The 19,820-nt window shown below is 47.4% G+C and overlaps 1 protein-coding gene across 1 annotated transcript; it reads left to right on the top strand.

Annotated features, from left to right (window-relative positions):
- Positions 1-231: 231 nt before the first annotated feature.
- Positions 232-956, top strand: POU3F2 (POU class 3 homeobox 2). The gene is given in 2 exon segments (XM_050972696.1): positions 232-627; positions 629-956. Coding segments are annotated over 2 exon segments (645 nt in total). The 3' UTR covers positions 878-956.
- The last annotated feature ends 18,864 nt before the right edge of the window (positions 957-19,820 follow it).

The following is a 19,820-nucleotide window of genomic DNA, read 5'->3' as shown; positions in this document are numbered from 1 at the left end:
CGCGCCAATGGCGGGCGGCGGCGGCGGCGGTCGCCGGGATCGCCGGCGTCCGTCAGGGCGCGGGGAGCCAATGGCGTGCGGCGGCGGGGCGGGGCGGCCGCGCGTGCCTTCGCAGTGGGCCCCGCCGCGCGGGCCGGGGGGGCGCGGGCGCCGCGCGGCGCCCGAGGCGAAAAAGTAGCTGTCAAATGCGCGGCGCCTTTAACCGGCGCGATCAGTGCGGCTCGGCGAGTCATGGCGACCGCAGCCTCCAACCACTACAGCCTGCTCGCCTCCGGCTCCCCCATGGTGCACGCCGAGCCGCCCGGCGGCATGCAGCCCGGCGGCGGCTACCGCGACGCCGGCGCCCTGGTGCAGGCGGACTACGCGCTGCAGAGCAACGGGCACCCGCTGAGCCACGCTCACCAGTGGATCGCGGCGCTGTCCCACGGCGGCCCCGGCGGTGGCGGCGGCGGCGGCGGCGGCGGGGGCGGCGGCGGCGGCGGCGGCGGCGAGGCGCCCTGGTCGGCGGGCGCGCTGGGCCAGCCCGACATCAAGCCGGCGGTGGTGCAGGCGGGCGGGCGCGGCGACGAGCTGCCGCCGCCGCCGCAGCACCCGCCGCCGGGGCGGGCGCCGCACCTGGTGCACCATCGAGGTGAGCGTCAAGGGCGCGCTGGAGAGCCACTTCCTCAAGTGCCCCAAGCCCTCTGCCCAGGAGATCACCTCGCTCGCGGACAGCCTACAGCTGGAGAAGGAGGTGGTGAGAGTGTGGTTTTGTAACAGGAGACAGAAAGAGAAGCGCATGACTCCCCCGGGAGGGACGCTGCCGGGCGCCGAGGACGTGTACGGGGCCAGCAGGGACACGCCGCCGCACCACGGGGTGCAGACCCCCGTGCAGTGAACTCGCGGCGGGGGCGCCCGGCCCCTCCTCCTCCTCCTCTCCTCCTCCTCCTCCTCCTCCTCCTCCTCCTCTCCTTCCCCCAACTTTTGATTGTCCTTTTTTTTTCTTTTTTTTTTTCTTTTTTTTTAATTTTATTTTCTCCTATCTTTAAAAAAAAAAGACAAAAAATCAAAAAAAGAAACAAACGCGAAAAAATTAAAAGAAAACAAAAAGCGAGCGAGCGAGAGGGCGAGCGCGAATCACAGAGGACAGACAGATAGATAGACAGACAAAGCACCTGCACCACACGGTCCCTTAGACTGTAGGAGGTGTGATGCTGTATTTTGACCTTTCCAGGCGAGTGCCCGTGCACGGGAGTGGAGTGGGTACCGCGCACGGGCAGGCAGGCGGGCACCGGCAGGGCAGCGGCAGGCACCGGCCGGGCAGCGGCAGGCACCGGCAGGGCAGGCGCAGGGCGAAGCGATTCGCACAAAACTCCCTCACTCGCTGGCCAAAACAGACGGCGCTGCCCTGCCGGGGAGGGGGCGGAGGAGAAAGGGGGGCATAGCCACCTCGGGTCCCCTCCGCAGCCCCCTCCCGCCACACAAAGGCAGATTGCATTGTGGAATGTCGCTCGGTGTTGGCACATGCTGCTGTGTTTATTTTCTGTGGATCCCCTGTATGAATATATGTTAAAAAAAAAAAAAAAAGAGGAAAAAAAAAAGGAAGAGAACTGAAAAGCTATCCCTTTTGATGTAGACAGTATTTAACCGTACCAATTTGCACTGCAAGAAAATCGAAGTTTACATAAACAAAATGTTTATTTTTTTCTTTTTTCCCCCTTCCTTTCCGACCTTAATTTTGCAAATGACTTGCATTTTCCACAGTGAGCGTTAGTCAACCAGTGACCGGTCTACAATATGTTACTGTGTTTTAGCCTTTGCTTTATGTGTATATGTGAACTTTTGTTATAAACAAGTATTCTTAAATACGTGTAATGCTTATTTTCTCCTTTTACCATAGCAAAAAGAAGTAGTATATGTGTGTGTATGTATACATGTGCATGCGTGCATAGACATACATATATACACATATATATAATCTTTCTATATACACATATAGATGCACCTCCAGCTTCCATTCTCCAGAGATGTGACTCTCGTAATTGTTTAATACATGCCTTCAATGGCAGGAGAGTTTGGAGAAGGGAGAATAATGCAAATCAACAAAGTAAACTTCATTTTCAGGCAGTGTGTCCGGGGGTCGAGGTGCAACCAAAGGGGGAGGAAAAAAATATGTGCAACCCTTCCAGACCGTGTCAGTGCGGGCAAGCAAGGCCTGGTGTGGGGAAGGCGGAGAAGGAATGTTTCCAGACTTTTCCCAGAGAAAGTGGCATTTCCTTGAGGGGGAAAAGGAATTATTTAGCTCCCCCACCACCGCCCCCTCAGCGCCCTTTCCTTCCCCTCCTCCCCCCCCTGCGTGCCTTTGGCATCCCCGGTCTCGCCTCCCGGGCCGATATCAGCCTCTAAACTTTCTTTTATTGAGCAGTTTTATGTCAAGGCAGAGCCAGGGAGAGTCTGAGGAGCTGCTGGGCCCGAGGTGGGGGTCGGGTGCTTACACCTGCCTGTAAACACACGCTGCCCCTCCTCTCCACAGAGACCGTGTGCATTTCTTTTCACTTTACTTTCCATATTTATTTTATTTTCTATTTGTATCCAGCCCCTCTCCCTTCCCATCCTCCCCTTGTCCTTTGGTCAGATTGTGGTATAATTTATTGAAGGAAAGGACCAGTTTTAACTTGGGCAGCCTTGTGTCTTTCACTGGGAATGAAATGAAGTGGGAAAAAATGCCATTTTTCAATCCGTGTTTCCCACCCCCCCCCTTCGCTAATAGTTTTAAAGTGCATTTCGTGACATTATCTTGATGAGAAATGGTTAACTTTCCAAAATAAAAAAAGAGAAAAACCCACGGGGACAAAAAGGAAAAAAAATGGAAAAAAAAAGGAAAACAAAAAGCTCTGAAGGGAAGCAGAGGAGTGGGACCTCGGAGCAGCGCATGTATGTGCGTGTGTCTGCGTGCGTGTTTGTGTACTTATGCACACACACAGCTATGCATATACATTAGAGGAACTTTATGATAGTTATAAATTCATAAAGGGATCATTTAGTCAGCACAAACGGGTGCTATAGAGACAAAGCATTTTTATAATCTAAAAGTTTACTTAGTTGAGTGTTGGACAATTATGGAGAAAAAACAGTGAAGCATTCTCTCGCAGAACTCTCCTATAAATATTGCATTCAGTAGCTAAGGCTTTAGAATATGTTTCTCATTGTCTTTTAAAATGCCTGTGACACTGGGTTTTCTTTCCTTCTTTCTTTCTCCCTTTCTTTATTGCTTTCTTTCTTTCTTTCTTCTTGGTAAGACAGATGATGATTTCTAAGAGGCATATGCATTAGCCTTTTTCCTGGTTTTCCAACAATTGTTAAAAAGATACGGGCACGGAGCTTTTCTCTTTTCTTTCTTTTTTTTTTTTGTTTGGTTTTTTAAATTTTTTGTTTGTTTGTTTATGTGTTGAGCTGCTTGTTATTTAAAGTGTTGAGGACTAGCGCCTAGTGAAGTGAATCAGATCAGGGCAGATCCAGTGGTAAAGGGAGGAAATGAACTTTCAGACACTTATTAATATGTGCGTAAGGTCAGACAACGGAGTTGAGAGGATGTTTGAGAAAGCCTCAAACTCCAAATAGGTTTACTAAAAAAAAAAGTTACCAAGCAAACCTTACCACTATGTATATATGTTTAATATTTGTCCTTTGAAATGCAGAAATAGTTTCAATGTTTTCTTTGTCTATTTTTCTTTTTTTTTTTTTTAATGCTACCCAGGGAAATATTTTCATATCATTTTTAAGTGGCCTGCCTCAATGTATATTTATTTCTTTTAAAGCAAACAGGTTCTGGAAACTGTTTTTCTGTAGCTTTAAATGAGTAGGTGAACAAAATCTATATGGGATGTAATTTTTTTTTTTGTTCAGTCTCTTTAAAAATACTTTGTTTTGGTACATTTGGATGTGCTTGTGGGGAAAAATAAAAACGCAGAGATCCTTATATATTTATGTTAAAGTAATATTTTATTATCTACATAAAACAGAAATGCACAATACCTTCATAGTTTCTTCTAATTATTGAAATATCGTTATTTTATTTTTAAAGATAGCACAGATTTGCATAGTTCTTAAGATTTGGAGGGAGAAGACCCCAGTACCTATACTGAGCTGAGTTCTGTGTGTAAAAGCACCGCCGTTCCTTTCTATTTAATGGAATTTTTGGAATAAATTTGATGCCTATACCGAGAGGCTCCATGCTTATAACTTTCAGGGTCTTGAAGGGGAGCCTCGGGAGCTATGTTCATTATGTCTCTCCGCAGATGAACCACAGCCGTGTGTTTTGGAGCATTGATTTCTGTGCGGGTAGGGCTGTCCTGCCTTTGATGCTGGTGGGGAGATCTCAAGTTTTTTGCATGCTCTGGCGGAAGGCATGGGGGAGAAGAGGTTCGACTCTTCTCGTCCCTTTTTATAATTTAACATCTGACTCCTTAAAAAAAAAAAAAAAAAGAAGAGAGAGAGAGAGAGAGAGAAAGAAAAAAGCAAAACAAAAGGCGGGGCTTAATGATGGGAGTACCGTTTGAAGGAGGAAGGAAGAGCGCGGCTGCCCAGCGGGGCTGCGCACCCTCGGGCCGGGCCGGACCCCGCGGCGATGGCCCCTGTGTCACGTTCAGTGTCTGCGGCTCCGTGCGGTGACGGGCGGGTCGGTTTTCCCGGAGGGGTCCCGGCTGGGGACCCGCGGGGCTGGCCCGCTGACAAGCGACATCCAAGTGCGCGGTGTTCGCTCGCGCGGCGGTGTGTTCAGGTCCTTCTTGGCTGGCTCGGGTTCCCATGTGCGATATCCTGCTCTGCTCCCCCCCTCCGCCCTCCTTCACGATAGTTTCTAGGCTTATTAGATTTAATCATCTTTTCTAACTTCTAGTCAATATTACACTCATCCCGAACAGATTCAGCTAAATGATCTTATCAATAGTTTCGAAGAGAAGTGACAGAAAGAAGAAGTGTTTTGTGACCGCAGACGTGCTGACGGGTAAAATGTTGAAGCTGGGTATGGATTTAAAAGTCCTTGGTCAATAGCCCGCGGAACGGGCTGCGGAAAGCGAGCAGCCTCTGCCCTCTGCAGGACACTCGGGTGGGCGCCCAGGGAATATTTCGCCTTTGACGACAGGGCCCCGCTCTCGGGGAGCCCTCCCGTGTCGGGTGGACAGGAGGTGACTTGCATGGACCTTGGCTCGGTGGAGCAGGCCGGCGCCGCGGGGGTGGCCGGCTCCGCCGGTGGCGGGTGGCGCGGCCGGCCGCTGCCCGGGGCCGGGCCTGCCCCGGCTGAGGTCCTGGGGCTGCTCCTCCGGGGCTCTTCGCCCAGCGAGAGGCTGACCTTAAGGGAGGGACTTCGCTCCTCCTTCCAGACTGGTTGTGGGGAGGCCGGCTGGTTCAGGGGTCATTCTTTTTATCGCTTTCTATCTCTCTTTTTAAGAGAAAGAAGAGGGGGAAATGGAGCAGCCATGGGATGCTCCTTCAGATGGATGTCAGGGTGTGCAGCGCCTCCTCGGCTCTCATTTTCAGGCAGGGACACTGTCGTAGGTCAGATGTCAACAACAAAAGCCCTGTTTCCTCGGTTCGCTCTCTCTCTGGTGGAGGCTGAAACTGGGAGGCGAGAGGAGAGTGTATATCCTTAAGTCTGTCAGTCTTGATTGTCATCCCCAGTGTGTGCAGCCCCGCAGGGGCCAGAGGCAGCAGTCGGTGCTGCCCGGCCCGGGGAGCTCCTGCCGCCGCCCAGCTGCGCCGTCTTTCTTGAGAGTGGGCAGTGGGGGCCGGGGTTTGGGAAGAGGGAAGCGGAGAATCCCACAAATTCCCCAGGCTGCGGGGCAGGCTGGGATGAGGTCCGGCCAGGTGTTACTCTCGGGCTGGGCAGCTTGTGAGAGCCCCGCTGGGGACAGAGGCCACGGTGTCTCTCCGTCGGGCTTTGTTGGCGGCAATTCGGGCCTCCCCCCTGCCCCCTTCTCCAATGCCCCGGCTTCCGAGCGCGCTTCTGGCCGTCGCCGGGCAGCGGGGGTAGGGCGGGTCGGTCCCGGCTGCCTGTGCCTTCCCGGCCTCCTGCCCGCGGCCTCGGACCTCGCCCCAGCCTGGGGCTGCTCCGGCCCTCCGGCTGATCCGATGGGGGAAAACCCTCTCCCCCGGCTGCCTACCCTTGCCTGCCGGGCGGCCCCGAGCCTCGGGGTTGTGCCAAGCCGCGCTGTTGGAGGTTTGGTGGCTCTTTGTTGCTGTGCCGTCGGTGTGGGGATAGAGGACGGGTCACCCGGCCGGGGAAGGCTGGCGACGGCCTGCGGTGGGCGATGAGGCCCGGGGGGAGAGCGATCACCGGCGAGCGGGAGAGCTGGGCTTAGTCCGGCTTAAACCTCTGGCCGTAGATACAGCACTGGGGAAGGGTGGCGGGCATGGGGGGACCCCCCAGCCCGAGCTTGGGCAGCGCCTTGCGGAGCAGGGAGTGGGGCGTGAGGAAAGAGGGAAACTGCCCGCGGCTTTTTGGCTGTGGACGGGGCAGCGACGGCCTTCTGCTGCGTCCAGAACGGAGCCTGGGCGCTGGGGTCTGTCTAGGGAACCGTGGCTCTCCCGCCTCCCCTCCCCTGTGCGTTTAGGAAGGGACGCGACCTGGGTTGCCTCTCCGGCTTTAATTCTCGACACGGAAAATATAAAAATCCGAATTTTCAGAGTTGCGGACGCTAAGTTGGCACTCTGTGCTCGGAGCATGGCTGGGCTGCCGTCGGGGATGTAGAAAGATGTTCTGCAGAAGCGAGTTTGCCCCTGTCTCGGACGGGCGATGCTGGGGGACAGGGCACTTCTCCCGGGCAAATTAGTTAGAGCAAAGCCAAAGGGTGCATTAGCGGAAATGGTAAAACAAAAAGCAAAGACTTGTCTTCAGACCCGACTCATCAAACTATAAACCAAACACGTGGGCTCTCCGGCAGGCGAGTCCCAGCTGCAGCGCGTGGATTCCCACGCCGCAGCCGGCCTCGACCCGTGGCCTGGTCCCAGCTGTGGGTGTCTTCCTTCGAAGCGTTTATCTCTCCCTGTAAACTCCCTGTAAATACCTCCGAAACTCGGCCAAGTGCCCCGAGTATGCCGGGATTTCACGCAAGGCCCTCGAGGCCGGGAAGGCCGCCCGTGCCGGCGCGGAGCCCCTTCCCCCGCAACCCCTGCCCGCAGCCGCTAAGACCCGAGCATCCCCGCGGGACCTGGGCGTCGGACCCTGCCCTCCCGTCGGCGGCAAAGAGAGAGGGATGAGGCAAGGACAGCGGCAACAGAGCGGCCGAAACTGTGCCAGCGTTGCCGTGAGGAGCGGCGAGTCGGTGGCGGGCGCTGCTCCCCGGCCGGGCCGCGGGCGGCTGGGGAGGGGGTGGCCAGGACACCTTCGCCCCAGGGAGACCGCGGTTTTGGCCCGCGTCTGCCTGGCCCCGTCCGTGCCCCTGCCGGGCAGAGCCGCTGCTGGCCCGGAGCAGGAGCTCTGCCTCCCTCGGCCAGCGGGCATGCAGGGCGTGGGGGCCGCCCGGGGAACCCCATCGCTTCTACGGCAGGGCCCGGGCGGTGCGGGCCGTCCCAGCGCCGGGCTCCGGCTCCCGCCCGGCTGCAGCTCTCCCAGCCGTCTCGCAAGGTCCCGCCAGGCCGGGCTGACTGTACCGCCCCGCGTGTCCCTGGGCCTGCCCGCACAGATATCATTTTTAAGGATTAAAAAGAGAGCAGGCCGGTAGGAAGTTGGCGGCCAGTGTTTCTCCCCCTCCTCCTCGCACGGCTGTAAATCCTGGCAGGCAGAGGCAGCTTGTAAAAGTGATGACGAGACCTCTCTCCCCCTCCTCTTCCCCGTCCCGTCTCCTCCCGTCCCAGGAGCTGTGAGAGGCGCTCGTCTAAAAGTTAGGACTTGTTTTTAGCCAGCCTGACTCATTCATTAATTCTCTTTCCCCCCTTGATTCATTCATGTCTACAGTCATTCATTGCCAAGTCCATGGAGGCATCAGCTCCTTGGTCAGTAGGGGAGACGTACAAACAAGGATGGTGCTATTTATTTCCCTCTGCCTGTGGATTTCTAAGACGTTCAAGCAGGCACAATCATTAAACTAATTTGTATTTGATTGTCTGGGCGGACGGGGGTGAATTTTATTGCACTAAGCATTCAAGCACGCACGCATCGCTGATTACCAGTATACATTAAATAAAGTTGTTTGTACACATTGTCTTACCACATATAGGCAGTCTTATTATTCTAATTACTCTAATTAGTGCATTGAAATGTTTTCTACTTGATTTGAGGAGACAGTGATTAGTTCTATTACTTCTTTTAACTCTTATTTCATGGAAAACTGTTGATGCATGTTCCAATTACCTTGTTTTTCTCTTTATTATAGCGTGGGCCAAAATTATTATGAAATTATATTGTTGGCGGGTAGAAACATCCGTCTATTTTCCCTTTCTAAAATAACTTCCATTTTTTTGTATCCACCACCGCCAGATACAACACTCCAAAGCGTTCACAAGTAATTACTTCTAGCCAAAGCAGCACGTTTCTTCTTTACGATTTCTTCTGCTAGTGCTTTAGTACTTTGTGGCTGTAGCATTAACCTTTATAAATGTTTTTCCTAAAAAGAAAAAAAATAGTCTGACGTATACTTCAAGCAAAGCTATTTCATAAGTTTTAAATTAAAGTTACTATTAATTGATAGGATCAGTTCATCAAACATGTTACTTCGATAGGGAATTGTAATTAAAACCTTAATCCCATTTGAGACTTAGTTTTATCTTGAACACTTTCTTGAGGGATTTTTCCCCCCTTTTCCTTGGCGGTTGCAGCTTGAAGAACGGTGAGGGTACAGAGAGGAACACAGACCCCACCAGAGCAGGGAAGTCATTTCGTTATCGAAATACCCATCTTCACCATTGCGCCAATTGAGGTTTTGTGTCGAGTTTTGGGATGTGTGTGTGTTGGCCTTTTGTGTTGATGTGGCGGCCTCTTAAAACCAGACGGTGACAAAGCGGGCGGCGGGGATGGAATCTCGCCTTCCTTTCACGTTACAGACAGGGAGACTGGCTGTTTCTCGGTCATAAAAATACTGCTTTTTTTTTTGTTGTTGTTGTTGGCTTTCCCCCCCCTCCCCTTCAGGTTAGTTTGTTAAAAAAATACGAAGGAATGGGGGAAAAATAAAGAAGGGGTGGGGGAAGGAAAAAAAAGGAAGAAACGCAAACCATCCCTTAAATTCTTGGAAGTCCAGGTCTGGAGGGAAATCTATGGAGTTACATAGGTAAATATTGGGCCTAGGCTGCTTATACTTTTAATATTTAAACTGGGATTATAGGGGATCTAAAGACGCCTTCCTAACCTTTGCCAATTGCCTGCGCGAGGAGAAATCCCGCAAGATGCACAAAGGGGCGAGACGGCTTCCCACTGCCTCTGATAAACGGCTCCGCTGGTGTGGCCGGGGAGCGACTTTCCCCCAGGATCGGAGTGACGGGGGACAGGCAGCGCTGGGGTTTGGGGGCTACTTGAAGGCGGGGGTCCCGTTTCTGCTTCCCTCGAAGCATCGTCTCTCCCCGCTCCGTGGGCCGGGCTCAGCGCTGGCAGCGCTCCGGTCCGGGGGAAGGCGCCACGGGCCGGGGCCGGGATTGGGGCCGGGAGCGGGGCCGGGATTGGGGCTGGGAGAGGGGCCCGGAGCGGGGCCGGGAGCGGGACCGCGCATGGAGCGCGGGCGCCCCCCAGCGGTCGCCGCAACCGCCGCGGGGGCTCCCCCGGGAAGGGCCGGGCTCATCCCGCATCCCGCGTCCTGTATCCCGCGTCCAGCATCCCGCATCCCCCTCCCCGCTCCCAGGGCCCGCGCTCTCCCTGCGCGCAAGGACGGCGGGGCTGGCCTCAGGGACACCCGTCGGAGAGGTCGCTGGAGCCCATGGTGCCTCTGGGAGGGGGATGACAAAGACGTGAGTACGCTTGTTGTCTTTTATTCCTTTTTTTAAAAAAATGGTGGTTTGGTTATGGTTTGTTTGCTTTGTTTGGGCTTTGGTTGTTTTTTTGTTTGTTTTTATGTTTTGGGGGTTCTTTGTTTGTTGTTTTTTGTTGTTGTTTTTAAAATATACACAGAGAACCATCTAAATCCCATGTTAAAAGTGTTGCTTGTCCTGTGGCCTGGATGTGATTTTAAAAAACAAACCAACAAAAACCACCACCCAGGAAATCCATGGTTTATTTGCAAGCCCCTGAAAACTGGGAGAGATGCCATTTGCCGCCCCTCCTCCTCCCGCTGGGGAGGTGTGCAGTCCCTCAGACTGGCAATCCCTCTACCAGTTCAGGCATGTTGGATAACAGGACAAAGCTCTGTCCCTTCTCCGTGGCCCAGAAGGAGACCCACGGCGCGGTCCCGTGGAGGGGGACACCTGTGGGGCTCGGCTGCTCTGACCACGCTGCGTGAGTGAGCGCGGGGTAGCTCCAGCTGCTGCCCTCAGGCTTGCAGGGAGGTGCCTGGCAGGAGGAGCCCAGCGCCAGGCATCCAGCAGCCTCCAGAGCTGTTCCCTGCCGGCCGCACATCCCAGGCAAGCAAGGGCACAGCCGGGACAGCGGGACGGGGACAGGTCCCAGGGCCCTGAGCACGCCTCTGACAGCGCCTTCCCTTCTTCTCATAAGGCAGGGCACTCAAATCCCACCATCTCACCAAATGGCTTCTGTTCTTGCAAACCACCCTAAAGCCAGACCGGTGTCACCAAACACCTCCAAAAAAACTGCAACCACCCCGAAAATCTCCTCCATTGGATGAACCCCCCACTTCCCAGGAACAGAGATCCAGGGATAGCTCTGGTCTCCTGTAGGGCCTTTCTCATGCTGGCTGGGTGCTCTTTTTTTTATGCCAGCCTCCCCAGGGTGTCTGAGATGTGTCAGGGGTTGAGCTCTGCATGGGCCCACACCTCTGGTACGACCACACAGGTTTACATCTTGTGTTTGTTTCAGTGCCGCCAGTTTGGAACTACCACTTGCCACGCTGTGTATGTAGGTGCTGAAAATGTTAAAATATTGTGAATATCAAGAACCCAAGACGTTCAGACATTCTGCTGCAGCAGACTTCATTGCACTGAAAACTGATAAGTGACATATCACGATCTCAGAGTCTCTTGTTAACTCAACAAGCAAATCGAGTTGAAACAAAACAAAACAAAACACCCAAGACAGATTAAGTTTTAGAAAGAAATAAGCATTCTGCACAGAGCTAATCACAGTATAGGCAGCCAATACTGTAGCACTGAGCAGACATAGGAGAAAACGACCTGTTTTCCAGCTGAACATCAATGCTGGACTTGTTCAGATAACAGAAAGGAGATGCTGTGGGTACAGCAGGAATTGGAAAGGTAAGCTGTGGCTCCATCTTCAACTGCAGACCAAGCCTGTGTTCGTCCTACCTGTGGAGACAGCTCTGTTCACAGCAGGTAAAAAGCCATAAGGTCCAGCCTCCAAAAGGAACAGCTGGCTTTGTCCCAGGGACCCTTCCTAAACCAGCTGATAAGTAAGGATTGATTTACTTGCTAATAGGTCTGAGGAGATGGAGAACGTCGGCCTTTTGCATACCAATTTTGCATACATGCTCAGTATATATATCATATCCCAAACCAGCAGTTTTTAATTTTGTGTGGAATCAAGGCCTTTATCTTAAAGCAGCTCTCATTTAATCATGCATGTCTGCCTGTTTGGATTGGGCAAGGAAGAGGACAGACAACCCAGCCTGCCCACATGCCTTGTATAGCCAGCCAAGAGAGGTGAGTGTTTCAGAGGACCTGCAGAGAAGCTCTCAGTCCATTTGGCTTTGGTCCTGCCTCCCCTCCAGCTGACCATTCAGGAATACAGGCCCAACAACAGCTGGGGCCAGGCCACTTGAGGTTTTATATCCATAGATTCGATTTTACTCCCCTTCACTTCCCACAGGCTCTGCCCACAAGGCTGAAATCAATCTCCTTCTCCCCTGCCTGGCCCAGCACCGTGACTCTTGCCCTCCTGCCTCTACATCTCCAGTGAAAGGGCAGAAGGGGGCTCACCCTGAGAACACACACATAACCCAGCAGCTAAGCCTCAGCTGCACTTTCAGTTAATTCCCCTTGGCCTAAATCCAAGGCTTCCCACATTCCAGCACTGGTCTACTGCCAGACTTGCACCTAGCTCTCACCAGAGGAAGAAAGGCTAGCTGCAGCAGGCTCCTGCTAGTCCCAAACACACAGCCACAGGCAGGGGAAAGCCCCATCATTTACATGTGCTGAACGACTTCTAGTTAAGGTAAAATTCAGCAGCAAGCAGAGAGTCTGGGGTGAGGACTCACTGTGGAGTTTGCAGGAGACCTTAGAGGCAGTGGCTGCAGCAGCTGTGAGTGTTGTAAAACACGAATAACAGCCTCATTGAAATGTTACAATTCCAACCTGTTACCCAATACAGAAGAGCATCCCAGGGGAATATGGACCATTTTCTCATATCTGTTTTGAGACAAGATACAGCATTGCTATTTCTCGGCCAGAGGGAACAGCCTCTGCCTTCCCTGGGTAGATCCTGCTGTTGTGTGTGAACAGAGCCACAACAGATATGAATCATTCAGCAGCAGACAGAAAGATGCAAAAAGCTGGAATTCCCTCACTCTTCCAAATTTAAGCTCATTATTTTAGGAGACTTCTGGGGAAAAGTGTTTTTTGTAAGGCGACAGTGCTGTTCTGAGGAAAAATATATGATAGGGAGCAAGGCAGTACATGTACTCTTCCTTGCAAAAAGAGAGGAGACCGATGCATTCACTTAGTCTCCTACAATATTAAAGGGAACTGAAAGATGTAAAAACTGCCTAAGGATTGTATATTTAGGAAAAGGCAAAAAGAGGGGTTGTAACCCCACCGCCTCACAAATGACTTCTTCCTACCAGGGCACAGACAGCACTGAATCATTAGCTGGACACCCTTAATCCCTGCCTCCTTTATGAAGATCTGCCACTTTGAGCAGAGGAGACACAGACGTGAAAGCCTCTGCACCTTTTGGAGAGCAGCAGAACACCCATTGATCAATACTTTAACTTGAAAGATGCCATAATTCTCTGAAAGTACTGAATTATTTAAAAGTATAGATACAAAAAAATCAGAACAGCATTGTAGATCTCTCAGTTTGATCAGTGCCCATAATATTTTGATCTTAAAAATTCTTTCTCTTAGCCAATTCAAAGATAGTGATTTACTCTTGCATAACATTTTTCTCCATTAGTAACAGATACAGTAAATACTACCTGGTGACACACAAATGGAAAATGAATCAGAACTGTTTTAAAACTCCTCCCCAAGTCCAGCAGCACAGATAAAAACAGTCCAGGCTGAAGGCTGGTCTGAAGGCTATGTCCCACCATTTTTCTTCCCTTCCACAAACATTTTAAAAAGAGGAGCATTTTATACTCAGCACTAAGCAGGGGTTCTAGAAAAGATATCTGCTGGGGGAATCCAAGTTACTGCAAGGCACTGTACCAAGTCTATCAATGAATGTTATGGGGAAAAAAAATAGACATATGTTGAAAATAGCATGTCATCACCTTCAATAAACCCTCTCTGTGACAGATAATTTTGCAGACAACCCCTTTGCAATTACTAAGCAGAAGCAATGGCAAAAACACAATGAAGATTTCTCTAAACAGAGATACCACACAGTCAGTTCTCTGAAGTTTATCCCAAACACAGTAATTTTCTTCTAGGTTTTTCTATGATAGGCCTTCTGTGCTACAGTAATGTTAACATTTATTATTAGACACAGGTACTAGAAAAGATAACCTAAGTAGACTGCCAGTCACATCTTTCTGTCACATTCAGTTTTTAAATACAGACAATTTAATGCTTATTAATTTTTTTTAAATATTTTGCCTGTGGTGCACTTTTGAGCCATGAGCTTGTAGCCAGTTAACAAGGCTGAATCTAAGCATGATTCATCCTTTTCCAAAGAAATTATGGAGACTGCATCACTGGCCTCCAACTGCATTTAGAGACATATTGGCCAGAAGTTTGAACTAAAATTTTTTCTGCATTTGCATCCAGAGGGGTGGACATGACCTTGCTACAAAAATGCTGCTGCATTAATTTTACCTTCTGAAGATACTTGTCAGTTCAAAACTGCCTGGTAACAGTATCAGGACATTTTTATTTCTAGCTCTAAAAAACTGTGAGGGAAAGCATTATGTTAAAATCTGTTTGTAATAAATGTTTGTAATGAATGCCTACATTGTATATAATAACATTTGATTTTACCAGTGAATAAACAACTGCAGCATGCATGGTATCAGATCTGCAGTGTTCTGTTTAAATTTCAGTCAAGATTGCCAATTGCATTGCAAAGTAACAGAGATAAGTTTGCATTTTTTAATGTTTTCACAGAACGCTAAACTTTCCCCCCTCTGTCTAGATATAAAGCAGGTAAAAGTATGGGCATGAAGAACACAAAACTCCTTAAATTGCCCAAATAATAATGCACATTTGCCAAACAAGAATGTAAAGAAGTGTATTACAGGCTCTCAGACATTAAAGTCTGCAAATCCTGAAATATTTTGAAATCTGGCTTTATCTGTGTAGGTTTTTAAACTGTTTGCACTACCGGAAATGCTCCACAGAGGAAAGACAGACACGTGACACATTTCAGATTTTTGTGTGAATTTTTAATACTGTGAAACAGGTGTCACGAGAAACAGGGCCACCAGAAACGATGCCTGAAACTGTACTTTAGCAGGTGTCAAATGTCAGCTGTGTTTTGTCCAAACTCACAGAAGCCAGGTCCAGTCTTGTTCATACACTTCTGGATAATTGTAAGCACCAGCAGCTCTAAGTTGATGCTAGAAGACAGTTTTAGCACATTTGAAATTAAACTGGCCTGAGGCAAAGCTGTGATACAAAAGCAGAACCCTTCAGGAGGTGCTGGAGATTAAAAGTCTTATTAAGAGTTTCTTTAGAGATGTTAGAAAACTCAAAGCTCTGTATCTGGTTAAGTTAATTGCCTTGAACAATTAACACTATCAGGAGAACCTAGCACTCAAAAAATTTGTCTAGAAGAAAATGGGCACTGATTAAATCAGCATCAACTTTGGAATCCATAAAACCACTTTAGAAAAAAGGACAAACTCCTAGCAAAGCAGTTGCTCATTTTCCATTCAACATTTGGGTTGATCTTGACAAGTAGAGTCCAGCTGATCACCTGTCCCCTTCTGATGCCCATATTCAAAGCTGCAGAGCCTTTAACATTTATGCTAAATTCAGAGTTTATCATGTTACTTAAGCTCCACATTTAAAAGCAACTGTACCAGTACGAACATAATTAAAGGGATTAAGAAATACCTTATGGTAACATAATTTGCACTAGACTAGGAAATTATTCTTGAAAGAAAGTCAACAATTATATTTTTCTTGGAGGTCTCTCTTGGTACATTGTAATCTCCATATTCTGCTTTATATCCCATCTGTCTACATACATCTGTTGTCTCTTGCTCTGTACCACAAACTGTCTCAGGCAGTGAAACATCTATTTTGTGTAACACACCTAGTTCCATGTGCTTTCATAGGACTAGAGGAAGCTAACCATTAAACAATAATACACTTTTCTAATATTAATTTTTTAAAAAAAGCTAGGTTACAAATTCATATTCAAAAAAAAACCTATTTCAAAATGAACAGTGGTAAAAATATAACCAAACTGTTTCTCAGAATGCATCATATTGTGTAGCATTTTATTGGTTTTTAAAAGGAATGCACGAAAGGTCAATGAATGTAGACAAATAATTTATTTTTTATTTATTCATTATTTATGTACACTTGGCATTTTGCAACACAGTCAAAGGGAAACAAATTAGGTGCAAAGCAAGATAAATATTATAAGTTGAATATATTTTAACACATTTCTGTCATCTCTGAATTAGCAGACACTGACAACTCAGGGAGAACATTAATTTCAACTTATTTATATTGGGAGTAATGGAGTAAACTGCACAACACAGTATTATGATATTTTAAATGATCCAACACAGCAGAAGAAAACAGGCTTAATTTCCTACATAGAAATCATTGGTTAACTTTTAAAGATAATAAGATTTTATCTTTGAATTAGCAATATAAGGCATTAGATTATTTCTCCATAATAAATGAAATCCTTCATGAATACAGGGCTAACATCTCTGTTTTCTGTTTATGTGTGTATTCAAGTCAATCCATACTTCATACCCCAAAAGCATCAGTCAAATGAGGAGGAGCCAGGGATCCATGCCAGAGCTGTGTCTGCAAAAGACACATGTAAAACCTTTGGGTTTACACACGGAAATAAAGAAGATACAGCAGCCAAACCTGAAAAGATGGAATACACCAATAACATTATCTTCCACTTACTTTCAGTCAAGCAGAACACAGATCAGAAGAAAAAACTTGTTTTGAAATGTAATCAAGTACTTGTGTAAGTATAAAAGAAAAGCATGAGTCTCAGAGAGGAATATTAAAAATAAATGTAGATGTTAAGATAAACACCGCTAGTATACTAAGAGGAGGACAAAACTAAAAAGTGGAATGGCTAATTACTGAATAGGAACACAGAAAACAGATATGGGATCTGAGACTGCACATACAGAAAGAGCTCTTGGAATACTGACCATATTTAGGACTGCAAAGGGGTGGCTGTTGGCTTCACGGGACAATGCAGCTTAAGATCAGGAAAACAGTCCTGAAAAACTCATCAGAGAACTGCTGCACCTCCTTCCAGCTTAGATTTGCTAACCACTGCCTTCACCATACTTTAGATATGCTCTTATTAGCCCTTCTCATCTAAAACTTCCAACATCTGTTTGGAAGGAAGGATCTTTTTTGGGGAATTTATTGAAGCTGGTTAGGACCTGAATGTTCTCATATGTTCACAGTAGCATTTTATACTTTAGGGCTTGAGTCACCACCATGAGGTACAAATAAACCTCACTTTGGACATTTTTGTGGCACAGTACTGAGATGAACTATGTAAAAATTTAGAAGCTTTGGATCACAATCAAAAGTGGCTATCCTCATTTATGCTAATTTGAATTAAAGCATTTGCACAACCAACATGCTCCCACCTGCTGCTTGTTATTCTTTTAATTGAAGCTAAATGCCCCCTTCCTTCTGCTTGCTTTAATAGCCAGATTGGGAGGGTACAAAAACCTCTAACAACCAAAAGGACAACTACTAGAAAACAGTTTTCTAGTTTTAACTGAGCTATTTTGTAGGGAGCAATCAAATCCAGTTCAACTAATGGAGCAAAGCAAGTGGTGGCCTTTGATGGAAGCAAGTCAAGTTAGGGGACTAATAGAGAGCACCAAGAGGTAAGCAACCTCTTACTCTGAATCCAATCATGCTAGCTTCCAACAGAAATTTTATTGGGTCTACACAGACCTCTGCTTCTCCAAAGGTCAATTGAAGACCTCAATTGAAGACTAATCTGATCCAAATCACCCTATAGAAGAACCTACCTATTCAGTTACAGGACCCTAGAAGAATAGTGTCCTAACTTCAGTATCTACTCTAGATATTTAAAATTCAATGATATAAATATCCTCCAGCTACAGAAAATGTGCTTAGAGGCAATTATCCCTTTTGTCCTTCTCAACTTGTTATTACAAAAAGGCATAACTTGTTTCTGGTGCTTACAGGCATAGCATGCACTGCACAGGTATTTACAGATAGTGTCTGGAACTATTCCCTCTATTGCTGCACTTCCACCTTTACAGAAATTAGTTTCTTTAAAAGGTAATGCAGTAGGAGTTTCTCGTTACATTACTCTAACTCCTACTGCAGAAGAAAATGGAGCCTACTATTAAATCATAAATACAATGCAAGTATTTTGTTGCTGGTTATGTGATGGGGGGCAGGGAGAGAGACATGTTTAAATGAATCCAGGTGCTGGATTTAGGTATTTAAATGTGAAAGTCTGGAGATGCCCTTCCTTCTCATCTGCACATATGAATAAATGTGAGCAGGGAATTTCCCCAGGCTATTCACACACCTCACTTCCAGGGCTAGGCCAACCTCCACAGGCCTCAACTCCACCATCTGCCTGGCAAGGACATAAATGCAAAATGCCACAAGATGCTGAAGAGCTGCAGTGGCTTTATGTTCATTAACAAAATCCAGAAAGATCACCATCACACAGATTTCACTATGACAGCCAAAGGGCACCTGTAATTGTCAAAGTTAAATCAGAAAGTGCGAGGTCTCCCTGTGAACACATAAATTCCTGGTTATTTTAATTTACTTAATTTTTTCTGTTAATTTCAGAACAGTGGGTATGTGCAAAAATCTGTGGCACTGCCCTAAAGAAAAATCTAGAGAGACCAAGGTTGATTAAAAGGAACCCATCTCTGATGGTGAGCAGAGACAACAACTCCTGACAATGGTAAAACAGTAAACATTCAAAAGATGGGAACTCACCACAATTATACACAGTACCTCCCTAAAACAGTCAGTCATCTCACTGCTTCGTAGACTTGGTCCTCTTTTTCACCTGAATTTGAACATTTGTGTTTGACACTATGAACAGGTAACTGCTATACCCAATAAAGTAAATAGGAATAACTGTCACCTAAACCATGGCAATCCCAATTCAGTGTAAGGTCTACACAAACAAATACTAAAGATATGAAACTAAACCATTCCTAGTATATTATAAACAACTCAATTTCTACCCAGAAACTACTGCCAGTGCCCAAGAACAGGGTTATTTTTCTTAGTCCTTGGTGTAACTTTCAGGCTTTGGAGTGACAATCATACTCCCATAAAACAGTTGTGTGTTTTGTATGTCACAGATCTGCATGTTGAAAACGTTACCAAAATTTTATTCCAGTTAAGTTGCATCAAGATTTTCATGCTAACTTAAATAGGGAGATATGTTACTTCTCCTAAAATAACAAAAAAGGAAATGTACAAGATTCTTGTGTCTGTTCTCAACATGCCTTATGACAGGTACTCTTTCTTTTCCCCTCTCCCTACCTTCTTCAGCAATCAGTACAATGAAGCAAGGAAACCAACCAGAGGCATATCTCTGATGATAGAACAAAGAACAGATGAGGCTGGAAAGGGACCTCTGGAGGTCCTCTAGTCCAGCCTCCACCAGCTCAAGTAGGGCCACCCAGTCAGTTGCCCAGGATGATGAGTATCTCCAAGGATGGAGACGCTCCAGGCTCCCTAGGCAACCTGCCAAAAAATGTGTCATTTTGTGTGTTTCAGTTTGTGCACATTGCCTCTTGTCCTGCTCATGGGCATCACTGAGAAGAATCTGGCTCCCTCTTCTTCATTCTTTCCCTCCATCAGGTATTCCAATACATTGATCAGATTTCCCTTGAACCTTCTCTAGAATTTTTACCATTTTTACCCCCAAACTGCACTTTGTCCTCGGAAAAGGATCAGTTGCAAAAAATCGGAGCAATTAAGTCGTATGTGTGCCTGTGTGTACATGCATTAAATAGTTTCACTAAATAACAAAAACCACGATTTCACAGTGGTTGGCAAAGAAAAAGTATTTTTATGTAGTTGATAAAAATGAAACAAAGAGACATTCTGACTTACTGCACAAACATGTACACGAAAGGTCACTCTTAAGAGCATCTACCTGGTAAATCTTGATTTAGAAGTACAAGCATGTGATACTATGTGGAAACCCATGTTTCTGGGAAAAGCAGAGCTGACCTAGAGCAAGGCACTTACTTTCCTCACATCTGTAAACAGCTCTGGCTACGCTTCCATGAGTTTCCAGATAAATCAGAAGAAGTCCTCTTTTTTCCTTTCCTCAATCTTCTTGACATTTTCATTTCTTCAGAATCTAAGGAAAATGAGTTTTCAAAGAG

This window comes from Serinus canaria, chromosome 3 (assembly GCF_022539315.1).
Source record: "Serinus canaria isolate serCan28SL12 chromosome 3, serCan2020, whole genome shotgun sequence".
NCBI classification, from domain to species: Eukaryota; Metazoa; Chordata; class Aves; order Passeriformes; family Fringillidae; genus Serinus; species Serinus canaria.
Note: the sequence above shows the minus strand (reverse complement) of the source record. Positions and strands in the feature narration are given on the sequence as shown.